Below are 11,725 nucleotides of genomic sequence, written 5' to 3' on the forward strand. Positions count from 1 at the left end.
TATACTTTTTTTTACCTATTTGAATAATCAATTGTGTATTTTCAATTTTATATACAAGAAAAATGAGTATACATGACACTGCATACATGACGGTTTTTCATAAAAAGCGTCATGTATGAGCGCATTTTCAATATATATGACGTTTAAAAAAAGAAGCGTCATCTATGCAGTGTCATGTATATAATACATGACACTGTGCTGACACTTTTAGAAAAAACGTCATGTATGAGCGTCATTTATTCATAGCATACATGACATTAACTACAAAGCGTCATCTATGTGCGTTATTTTAAATGCTATACATGACATTTATTCAAATTGTCATGTATGTGGTTAAACAAACTGTCATTAATGGTAATATTTTATTTCTTTTTAATTTTATACTATAATTTAAACTAGCATTCTAAACCAGAATATCAAATCCCTAAGTTCCTAACTCTCTCTCGATCGACCACCTCCTCCGCCCCCAGTCCGCTGCGCCGCCTCCCTCGGTCCGACTCACCTCCGGCAGCCTCCCTCTGGTCCGGCCGTCCCCCGATCTGAATCCGTCTGCCCCACTCCGTAATCCGCCTCTACCTCCCATCAAATCCTCCGCCCCATCAAATGGAGACTTAAATCGAGCCCTAATCTCCCAACCCTCTGCAATCGACCGTGGTCCGAGCATCCACCAATGCTGCCAGAAGCTGACGCCGTCGACCCCGTTGCACATGCCGTCCGATGACTAAGCCTCTGCTCCCATTCCCGGCGGCGAAGCCGAACGACGTTTCTCCCTCTCTTGTCTCAGGGTTTAGGTCTCTCTCACACATTTTCTATCTCTCTCTCTCTCATACGCAATTTCTATATATCTTCTTCTCTATCTAATTGCTCTTCCTCTTTCTCTCCAACAATGTGTCTTTCCCTCCCCAGGCCGATTGCAGCTGTGAGTTTTCTTCCTTGCATTATTTGTCTCCAAATGTAAGATTGGGCTCTTTTTTTTGGATTTCTAACAATTTGCAACTTTGCTTTGTTTGTGAGGCTATTGTTGTTGATGAATTTTGGGGCTATTGCAGTTTTGATGAATTTGAATATGGTGGTGATGGTTGCAGCTGTGAGTTTTCTTCCTTGCATTATTTGTCTCCAAATGTGAGATTGGGCTCTTTTTTTTGGATTTCTAAAAATTTGCAACTTTGCTTTGTTTGTGAGGCTATTGTTGTTGATGAATTCTAGGGCTATTGCAGTTTTGATAAATCAACGGGGTATACAGATCTCACACCCTCTCTATCTCTTCTCTATATTTTTGGTGCAATTATGTACTTAGATTTCATGTATAAAAGAATAAAACACTTAGAGAGAGTTGGCATGCTCTAACAACGATTTGTTTATCTGCTGCAGCTGAGAGGAGCAAAAATTCTGAAAATGAATTCAAAACCCTCCCAAATGGTCTCAAGTGCGTATATGATAACAACTCTCAAATTCTTTGCTTTTACATTTTTACTATAAACTGCTAAGTCTTATAATAATTTATGTTTCTGTATTTGTATTAGCATTATTAAGCTATTTTGTAAGGCATGTAGTTGCTGAATTTGATGATAGCTAGGCTTGATTTTGGTAGGTACTATGATTTGAAGACTAGAGACGGACTTGAAGCTGTAAAGGGATCTCGGGTTATAGTATGATTGTGGCACAGGTGAAAAATTTCAGTCTAGTTCCTCAATAGTCTCTATTTGCTTACTCTGCTTTCATTTTAAAGAAGTAGTTCAGTAGCAGAGGCATTCTGTATTTTGTTTAGTTGTACTTGTTGATGGATATTTCTTCGATTCATGTTAATGGTAGCTATTACTCAGAAACTGTGCAACTTACTTAGTACTAGAAAACTTACTTAGTTTCAATTATGGTCTATGTTTAATTAGGTCTCTCTTTATGTTTATGCAGTTAACACTTGGCTATGCTCCTAATTGGTAAGTCTAGGAAGAAGTTGCTGAGTATATGTATTTGATTGTTTAGATCATTTAAGCTGATTTGGCTCTGTTTCTGAAAAGGAATTGCCAAAAGAGATACAACAACCCTAGAGGAAGAGAGCTGGCAGTGCTAGCACTGTGTCAAAATGCAATCACCCATGCCAAGTCTGCAATTCATTTCTTGTTTTTTTATGTTGATTCCAATTCAATCTTATTAATCTGTTATGTGCCATTGTGAATGTGATTGATGGTAATACTACGGTGGCAGTAAGACTTTAAGAGCAGTCGATGTGAGCTTCCGCTATCGGACACTCACAAAGGTGATACCCTGAGGCTGCTCTACATTTACAAAAGATGGGGCATCTTGCATTTACACTATCAAAGGTAAATTCCATTTACACTATCGTATATGTAGTTGGTGTTATAGTGAGTCTCTTTGTTTTCTGTTGAAGAAGGGGCTGGGTCGGGGCCGGGGTCGTTTGTTGTGAGGAAAACCTATTCAGGTGTGGCGAATGCAAAGCCAACATCATCTGCTAAGTACTTCATAGAACAAAATAAAATCTCTAATGATGTAGTGAACATTCGTATACTAACACAACACAAACATATTAATGAGAGATGCTATGATTCTGTTTAAATAATGTTGCTCCTTGATTTTGCATTTATAATGCAATTTGTGATACTGCTGCTATACCCAGAGAGAGAGAGGAGAGAGTTGTGGCAGTTAACTAGGATAATGTCATATTGCCTATTGCATAGCTGCTGCCCTTATCCTTGGCAAATATACTGAAAATTCGAGGAGAATAGTTGTTTTGTGGTAGTAGTATTTGTGAGCTCTTTTTGTTCTTTTACTCCATACACCGTTGAGATTTTGTTGTGTTGTTAATTTTTGTATTCTGTGTCTAAAGCGGTTGCTGAGAAATCTGCATGGCAATTTGCGGAGGAAAATAGCGTGGACATAGTCGTGCTGAATCCAGGAGTGGTGGCTGGTCCTATTATGGTGCAGCTTTTTAGATGTTGTAGGATTGTCATATGAAAAATACTATTATGGTGTAGCTTTTTAGATATTCATTATGGTGTTGGGACATGTTGTAAAACAATGGATCTTGTTTTGTGGATGTTGGATTATTAGTTGTTATCAATGTTTAAATGAGCATTTTCAGTATGTGTTAGTTTGTTATTTAATAGTACAATGTATTCATATTTATAAATATAAAAACAGGAAAAAGTAAATATAATAGGAAATATTATATTTAAATTTTGAAAAAGCATAGATGACGGTTTTCAACTGTCATATATATACCTAAATTGTCGTATATGTCAATATACATGACGCTTATAAAGTGTCAAGTATGACAAACATACTGTCATGTTTTTGATTTTACATGACGGTCAGAAAGCGTCAAGAAAAAAATATGAGTGTCATGTATTGTACAATACTTGACGGTTTCAAACCGTCAAGTATAGATACAGAACCGTCAAGAAAAGTGATCATACATGACGGTTATTAACCGTCATCTATACTAGGGACTATTCTTGACACCACCAGTCTTGACGGTTCTGGAAGGGCATAGATGACGGTTTTTAGCCGTCATGTATGAGCGTTTTTCTTGTAGTATATTCCGATTGCTATAGTAATTTGTGTTCTTAGTTTATAAGTTTTGAATTTTATTTTGTTCTCTTTTGAGTTTTTACAATTTTACAATTGTCTTTTAATTTTTTTTAACACAATTAAATATATTATAATTTAAAGTAATGATAAAATAATTATATAAAATATTGTGATTGAATGGTTGGAGTGATCATCGATAAACCATAAAAAAAAGTGGTTAATTAGATTGTGTAGGATATCATTGTTAATGTAAAAAACAGAAAAATTAGTTAAATGTTGGAATGATTAAACTGATCATAATTACGAATAGTCCCATATTTAATCTTGACCTAGGTTACCAGCTTGTGAGGGAGTTGATACTGACTAATAAATTTGTGTGTGAGGTGTGAACAATGTGTGATTGATATGTCAGGCATTTATGGAGGGATTAGATTATAAGTTGAAGCCTCCAATTTCATTTGAGTCCTTCGATTTGCCATATCTATGAGGAAATGTAGATTTTGTTACTTGGTGGTGAAGGTTGGATCTAAATATAGCTACCGATCTATTTTGTTTGCTCGTTTTCCTCCAATAGGAAAGATTAAGAGGTGCTACCCCCCATGAAATATGCACATGTTTTGTACAACTTATCTCGACGTATATAAATATGTATTTATGATGTTATATAGTTATCCACAAATATACCTAGCTAGGTTTATGATGCTTGTTCATTTGAAAACCTTAAATTGTGTTTACGGTTATTTTATATCAGCACATAATAGTATTTGTATTTTATATATCTTGTTAACGTCATAATATTGCTACTATACAATATTCAATATTATTTTTGAAAATTATTTTTATTTAAAGAAATACAAAATTACTGACATATCATGTATATGCATTTTACCTCTTTTAGATGTCTGAACTATCCATCTACTAATTAGAGGAGAAGCTTTTCGTCTCAATATTTTTTTTTTGTCTCAATGTTATTAGAAAGTATAAAACATCAATTAATCAAGATCAAGATGATAAGTGCAAAATGGATTAGGTTTTGACTTGATCCTTTTTTGTCAACGAAACATGAACGTGTCTGTGCCACTAATTAATATACATGAATTATTTTAGCAATGATCAAATATAAATTATGCCAATATGGCGGCAGTTCAAAGTATAATCATCTCAATCAACTGTAATATTACACCCAGCGGAATTGCGGAAATAAGATAAAGTTATTTGACTTGTTCCTAAAGAAATATGGAGTAACTACCACACTTACAAATGCACAAAGAAATTCACTTTATTTCTTCTTCTATTTTTGAGCTGGAAACTCACTTTCATTTATGTGATTAATATTTTGGGTACATAAGCAGCTAACATGTTTTATTTTTCGAAAAAAGTTGTTTATCTTTTGTAGTAGTAGTAAATGACTTTGCGTGATGTGGCGCAATTACGAAGTATTTAAGACATATTTTCAAAAAAAAGAAAGAAGTATTTAAGACATCATCGAAGAACTGTATGCTATTTTAAGATTGGTTTTCTTAGTTGCGTCATATACTCCCTCCGTCTCATATGCTTAGGCTTGTTTTCTTTTTTTGAATGTCCATTTATATAGGCTTGTTTCCATAAAAAGTAATATTTTTTTACTCATTTACTATTATATCCATATTTAATTCTTTAATTTACTCACACTTTAATACATCATTAAATAATAAATATGGGCATACTAGGAAATTTACTTATATATTTTCATTTCCAATGATTTTTCATAATCTTTGTGAAAATTCCAATCAGCCTATCCATATGGGACGGAGGGAGTACATTAAACTTTAACTGATATTTGACAGTAAAAAAAAAGAAAATGTATACATATCGATTATGCATTCCATCCATACCGTCAAATATAAGAAATAATTATCATTTAATTATTAGTTTTGATAAAAATTACAATTTCGACATGATTTTTAAAACCTAGCAAATAAGTATTTAGTTATTTACAATTAAAATTATTCCAATTTTTTTGGTAACATTATTTTTTTGAATTTATGCGGTTCGAAATCTCGATTCATTCAAGAAATAAAGGTACGAACTCCCACAATTTTGATAATATTAAGATTTTGACATGTGATTTGACGTCTATTACTTACTTATGACGGCAAATTTCAACGCTAATCTAATCATAATTGTTAAAAATTATTTCGATGAAATTTATTACCGTCAACAAGTATTGAATGTCGATCATATACGACCCAAACTTAGATTTCATGAATAATGACTTCGCACGATGACTATTTGAAATTTTAGGTCATCAATTTTGTTTTTGAAGAGTTTTAATTGCAAAATTTTTTAAAATTTGATCAAATTTCTTGTTTCAAATGATGATTGTCTCTAAATATAATAAATACGTTATTTTTTTAAAGATCAATAATACTTCATCATTTTATTCGATAATGATTTAAAATTTTGACCTAATAATGGGAAATAAAGCATCTTGTTAACTAAATTACTGTGCATTGCTATACATATTTAACCCATCATGTTCCCGAGTATATCTAATCTCGACTAATAACATTTCATTTAAATTTATAGAAAAAAAGAAATTATATAAAGAGTCCATCAATTTTAGGGAAAAGAAAATTCCTTGCATTTAGAACAGGATAAAGGGGGTGGCGGAGGTGTGTTTTTCGCACGCTGAAATTCCAAAATTATTTTTCAAATAAAAAAAGAAAAGGAAAATAAAAAGCGAGGAGAGGAAATGAAAAAAGAGAAGACTTTATAAGAAATCAGAAAATCAATAATTTGAGCAAAACCATAAACAGCACACGAGTACAGCTCCACAGCCCATCATCAACAACAGCAAACCCAAAAAATTGTGTTCTCTACTTCCCTTTTTTTGCCTCTTAACCCCCCATCCCAATTCACACACCTTTCGCTTTCTCTCTCTAGTTTATCTCACTCCCGGGGCCGATTTCTAGAGTTTTGCTCTCAATCTCCACGGCCCTTTTCTGCTTTAATTATTTTCTGCATCAGAATTCAAACAAGCTGTTTACTTTAATTTTTCATCAATGGCCCATGACTCGTGCGCTCTCTGCTTCAGTACTCGTACATGTAGAGTTCTCTAGTTTATATATTTGTGCACAGTTCTATAGCGATAGAGCTCCGCGTGTTGCCTCTTTTGATGCTTTTTGGTGAGCGGTTGTTGATGAATGATGTTAACCAGTTCTTTTAGATCGCAGCCCAGATCTTGAACGTGCTGATCTGTGCTCAATAGTAGGGAATTTTGTGAAATAAGGAGAAAGGGGGAAGATGAGGTGAGTTCATGAACTGGGATTTTTTGTTCTTTGTTATTAAGCTAATTTGTGGGTTATTATCTTGATTGCTTTGTGTTAATTTTGATAGTTTATCTTCGTTTAAGGTTGATTTCTACATCTAGGATATGCATAAGGAAAGTGACATGCAAAATTATGCTTGTTTGGAAGGGTGGACTTCACACTAGTTTACATTTCTTTGAAAGAGAAAATGGAGAATTTTAGTTTCTTATTTTGTAGCTTGATGGAAATAAAATCTGTTATTCTTGTTTTAATCTCACTTTTCCTTTTACAGATGGTAATTCCTTCACTGGAAAAGTGTTTGCACATTGGCAGTGCGGATTTAAAGTCGGTTCATAGGTCCTCCATGAATCATATGTAGCTAGTAGAATCAGTCTGATGATTGTTTTGCTACTATTTCTTTACTCCCATTACCATTTATGATGTGCCTCCAGTTGTGAAGCATTTGATTGTTTGTTCACGGGAGTTTAGTTCACTTGAAGAATATTGTGACCGTTTTGCACTTAGTGATGATAAAGAATATTCTCAATAAGCTTCCACGGAAACATAGCAAGTTAGCGGACAATCGTGATGGAGGATCCTCTACTTACACTTCAAATGCTTCAGCTACTTCAAGAAATGCTTATGCTGCAGGTTCCCGGTCAGGCAATACTAATCATGCAGCTGTTCCTGGGATTAATACAACTTCAAATTCCATGCCAAATTATGGAAATAACCCACTAAGTACTAAGGTTAATGGGAATGCAGGATATGTTCCGTATGAGGCTTTGCCTAGCTTCAAAGATGTCCCAAATTCTGAGAAACAAAGCTTGTTTATCAGAAAGTTGAATATGTGTTGTGTTATATTTGACTTCACTGACCCTACGAAGAATTTGAAGGAAAAGGACATCAAGCGCCAGACATTAGTGGAGCTTGTTGACTATGTCGCTTCAGCAAATCAGAAATTCACAGAAACTGCCATGCAAGAGATTGTGAAAATGGTATCTGTAAATTTATTCCGTACGCTCTCCACGCAGCCTCGTGAAAACAAGATCTTGGAAGCCTTTGATTTAGAAGAAGAGGAGCCCTTGATGGATCCTGCTTGGCCTCATTTGCAAGTTGTGTATGAATTTCTTCTGAGGTTTGTGGCTTCACCAGAGACAGATGCAAAGCTAGCGAAGCGTTACATTGATCACTCTTTTGTTCTGAGGTTATTAGATCTCTTCGACTCAGAAGATCCTAGAGAAAGGGACTATTTAAAGACTGTGCTGCATCGGATATATGGAAAGTTCATGGTTCATCGCCCCTTCGTCAGAAAAGCTATCAATAATATATTCTACCACTTCATATTTGAAACAGAGAAGCATAATGGGATTGCTGAGCTGTTGGAAATTCTGGGTAGCATTATAAATGGTTTTGCACTGCCTTTGAAAGAAGAGCACAAGCTTTTCCTTGTTCGGGCACTCATTCCTCTTCACAAGCCAAAGTGCATCCCCATGTACCATCAGCAGCTATCTTACTGCATAACACAGTTTGTGGAGAAGGACTGCAAACTTGCTGATACTGTCATAAGAGGCTTACTGAAGTATTGGCCAATCACAAACAGTTCAAAGGAGGTGATGTTCTTGGGTGAGCTAGAGGAAGTGTTGGAAGCGACTCAGCCTCCAGAGTTTCAGCGTTGTATGGTTCCTCTCTTCCGCCAGATTGCTCGTTGCCTGAGCAGTTCACATTTTCAGGTTGTCCTTGTGGAAAAGGATCCAGTTCTATTTTTATTCTCACATTAGTGTTCTTTCAACTTGTTATGACACTAGCTGCACTCCATTTTAATTAAATCCTTTGATTTTTGTTGGTTCATTTATCTGACACACAGTGCATGTTCTTTACTAATTACTATTGCTTTTAGCATTCCTCAGTTTCTATTATTCTATGTTTCTTTAGTCTCATGGTCCACTTGCCAGTTTAAATGGAGTTAGATGAAAGGCTTCTTTTGCAACAGTATTATACACCGATTCTCTGTGATCTAATTGCCTTTCTTGCAGAGTATAGACTAGAGTGTCTAGAGAGTGTGACAGACAGAGTAGTTCTCAGTATAGTGGACTAAGGGGCCATTTATTTTGAGTGATAGGATTGATTGATAAAACATAGGATTGAGTATTTGAAGGATAACATGGTCAGACAAGTTCAAAATTAATCAATCCATCAAAGTAAATGGTAGATTATCTTGGATTGTTTTTATTTATTAATCCTATCACTCAAAGTAAATGCCCCCTAAACCTATTTAATTAGAACCTGTCTTATTGATCATATACTCTAAAACAGTATGATAGAGAAATCTGCTTTTGGCATATACTCTAAAACAGTCTCATGAATACATGATAAAATAGTGGTATCTGCTATTTCTCGAACACCAAAATGAAATTAACTGGATTTATCTCTTTGAGCATATTTTGGTAGTTGCATTATCCTTCTGGTTTGATAGAGAAATCTGCTTTTGGCATTTACTCTAAAACAGTCTCATGAATACATGATAAAACAGTGGGATCTGCTATTTCTCTACTACGAAAATGAAATTAACAGGATTTATCTCTTTGTGCATATTTGGTAGTTGCATTATCCTTCTGGTTACAGGGCTTATGATACTTGCAGTTTTACGATCAAAAGTGAAAGAATATTTTAGCTTTTGGCGTCAATGTTTGTTTTCTTGAGTTGATTTATGGACACCATATGAGATTCAAATCGATTGTATGATTTTCCTAATTCTCTTTGTAGGTATGCATGTGCTTGAATTGACTAGACTTTACTGCATTTGGTGATTGGTAGCATAATTCTTACTGCTTGGGGTTTCTCGTTTTTCTTTTTTTTGGGGTGGGGTTGGGGTTTGTGACACTGATAGTGTCTCTTGCTTTTATTCTTCAAAGAGAGAAAAGAAAAATTTTAACTTTCTCCACTTCTACAAGTGAAGATGTGAAAGGTATGTTTGGTTTAGTAATTTGTGAAGAGCGGGAAAAAAAGATTGCATTACCAGATCAAATTAACTCAGCCTATGGGTTTTTGCTGAATCTTAAAGACATTGCTTTACTAATTTGAGTCCATATTATGTCAATACTTTGAGAAAGCTCAACCTTGCAGCTATGCTCTCTTTGGAGCTACTGTTAGGTTTTAACTAGCTTAATCTTTTTTATGCGTAGTAGTAGTACATTGGGATAAACATTCGTGTATAGGTTGACAGACCAGAACTTTCTTATAATATACTCCATCCATCTATATATATAGGCTGATTTGCTTTTCTGGTCAAGTTAAGACTTCAGTTGGGGAAGTCAATATTACAAATGTATTTCCTTGTTTACCCTTCTTCAATGAATGTTGTGAAAATAGAATTTATGGCAACTATGCTAGTAAATTAATGAAAGTCTGGAATCATAACTATACATTTGGGACATCTTACAAGAAAATATATTATATTGGAATGGAGTAGTAAATATAGGTATCAGGAAGTGGCTAGAGATTCAATTTTGTTGAAGAAATCTTAGCTGATCTTTTACACAATTCAGGAAACACGAGAACTGCAATAAACTTGCAATCTTCCAATGTGTCTGATTTCCTTCTGGGGTTTGTTTCTTTCTCTTTTCTTACCCCTTGTATTCTTGGAATTTCTATTTCCTTTTCATATTTTATCATTTTAAGAATGAAAGTTTTGTATTCTAGAATTTTTAATAAGTAGTGAATGTCATAATGTGGACATCATCCTTAGATTTCTTCCCATACATTCACAATTTTGATGACGCTATTCATTTACTGCTCTCTGACGTGGAGAGAAAAGCTGGTGCACAGTATCTCACTATCATGTTTCTTAATCTTGCAACTATACAGGTTGCAGAAAGGGCTCTCTTCTTATGGAACAATGATCATATCGAAAACCTGATCAAGCAAAATCGTAAAGTTATCCTGCCGATTATCTTCCCTGCATTGGAGAGGAATGCAAGAAGTCACTGGAACCAGGCAGTACAGAGCTTGACACTGAATGTCCGGAAAATCTTCTCGGATGCAGATCCCGAACTCTTTGAGGAGTGTCTGCTCAAGTTCCAAGAAGACGAGGCACAAGAAGAAGAAAATAAGAGGAAGCGGGAAGCAACATGGAAGCGTCTGGAGGAAATAGCCGCAATGAGAGCTGCCAGTAATGAACCAGTGCTCGTTTCTCCCAGGACTAGCACAAAGATGTCATCTGGCTAAAGATAAATGAGGCTTAAGTTTTTTCTGAGCTTGACTTGCTATTTTGTGTTGCTGACCACTGATGGGGTCGATGGTTTCGGAGATGGAGCTGCAACAATGAAACTGCATCTTTGCTTCGCGTTTTTTATCCCATCGGGTTGTGCAAGGACTATGCGAGGTACGTTTGAGACCTTGTTTTGATTGTAAGAAATAGTGAATGTACATATAGAATTGTGGTTGGCCAAGTGCAGATGGTTTTAGAATCTTCATGGAGGAAATTTGCTGGGAAAATGGCCTTTCTTTCTTCATCTTTAGCTCTTAGAAATGTTGTTAAAGTTAACGGTCATATTTTGATGTCTGTCTAGGGATTTTTGAACTGGTTTTCAGTTTATGTACTCTCATCTGCAATTATATATATATGCATCATCATATTAATCGTATATAGTTTGAGGACGGCACTCGAGACACTAATCCAACTTCCCTTTAGTCTGCTCGCTTCTGTGAAAAACCATGCGTCTTGTGTGTGTGTGTGTGTGTGAGAGAGAGAGAGAGAGTAATTTGTTGATGAGATTCAATCTTGAGACTTTTTGTTTTAAGAATAGGGTTATTAGCCTGTAAATACACAAACTTTTTGCATTTTTTGAAATTTAATATGACTTTTATTTTCTGCCTACAAATAC

The 11,725-nt window shown here is 35.0% G+C and overlaps 1 protein-coding gene and 1 long non-coding RNA gene across 11 annotated transcripts; both read left to right on the top strand.

The window, feature by feature from the left end:
- The first annotated feature begins 429 nt into the window (after positions 1 to 429).
- On the top strand, positions 430 to 3,102 carry LOC131008765 (uncharacterized). 10 transcript variants are annotated; one of them, XR_009096338.1, is made up of 9 exons: positions 436 to 791; positions 907 to 954; positions 1,050 to 1,122; positions 1,218 to 1,426; positions 1,592 to 1,666; positions 1,912 to 1,937; positions 2,019 to 2,102; positions 2,206 to 2,321; positions 2,846 to 3,102. It is a non-coding gene; the product is annotated as an uncharacterized LOC131008765 (long non-coding RNA). The 10 variants fall into 10 exon arrangements; XR_009096337.1 differs by having other exon boundaries at positions 430 to 791; positions 1,050 to 1,426; positions 1,890 to 1,937; XR_009096339.1 differs by having other exon boundaries at positions 436 to 954; positions 1,372 to 1,426.
- A 3,175-nt stretch (positions 3,103 to 6,277) lies between these two features.
- Positions 6,278 to 11,485, top strand: LOC131008687 (serine/threonine protein phosphatase 2A 57 kDa regulatory subunit B' theta isoform-like). The gene is made up of 3 exons (XM_057935682.1): positions 6,278 to 6,839; positions 7,132 to 8,572; positions 10,707 to 11,485. The coding sequence occupies exons 2-3, from the start codon at positions 7,367 to 7,369 to the stop codon at positions 11,064 to 11,066; spliced, it is 1,566 nt and encodes a 521-aa protein (XP_057791665.1). The 5' UTR covers positions 6,278 to 6,839; positions 7,132 to 7,366; the 3' UTR covers positions 11,067 to 11,485.
- Positions 11,486 to 11,725: the final 240 nt, after the last annotated feature.

This window comes from Salvia miltiorrhiza, chromosome 2 (assembly GCF_028751815.1).
Source record: "Salvia miltiorrhiza cultivar Shanhuang (shh) chromosome 2, IMPLAD_Smil_shh, whole genome shotgun sequence".
Classification (NCBI taxonomy): domain Eukaryota; kingdom Viridiplantae; phylum Streptophyta; class Magnoliopsida; order Lamiales; family Lamiaceae; genus Salvia; species Salvia miltiorrhiza.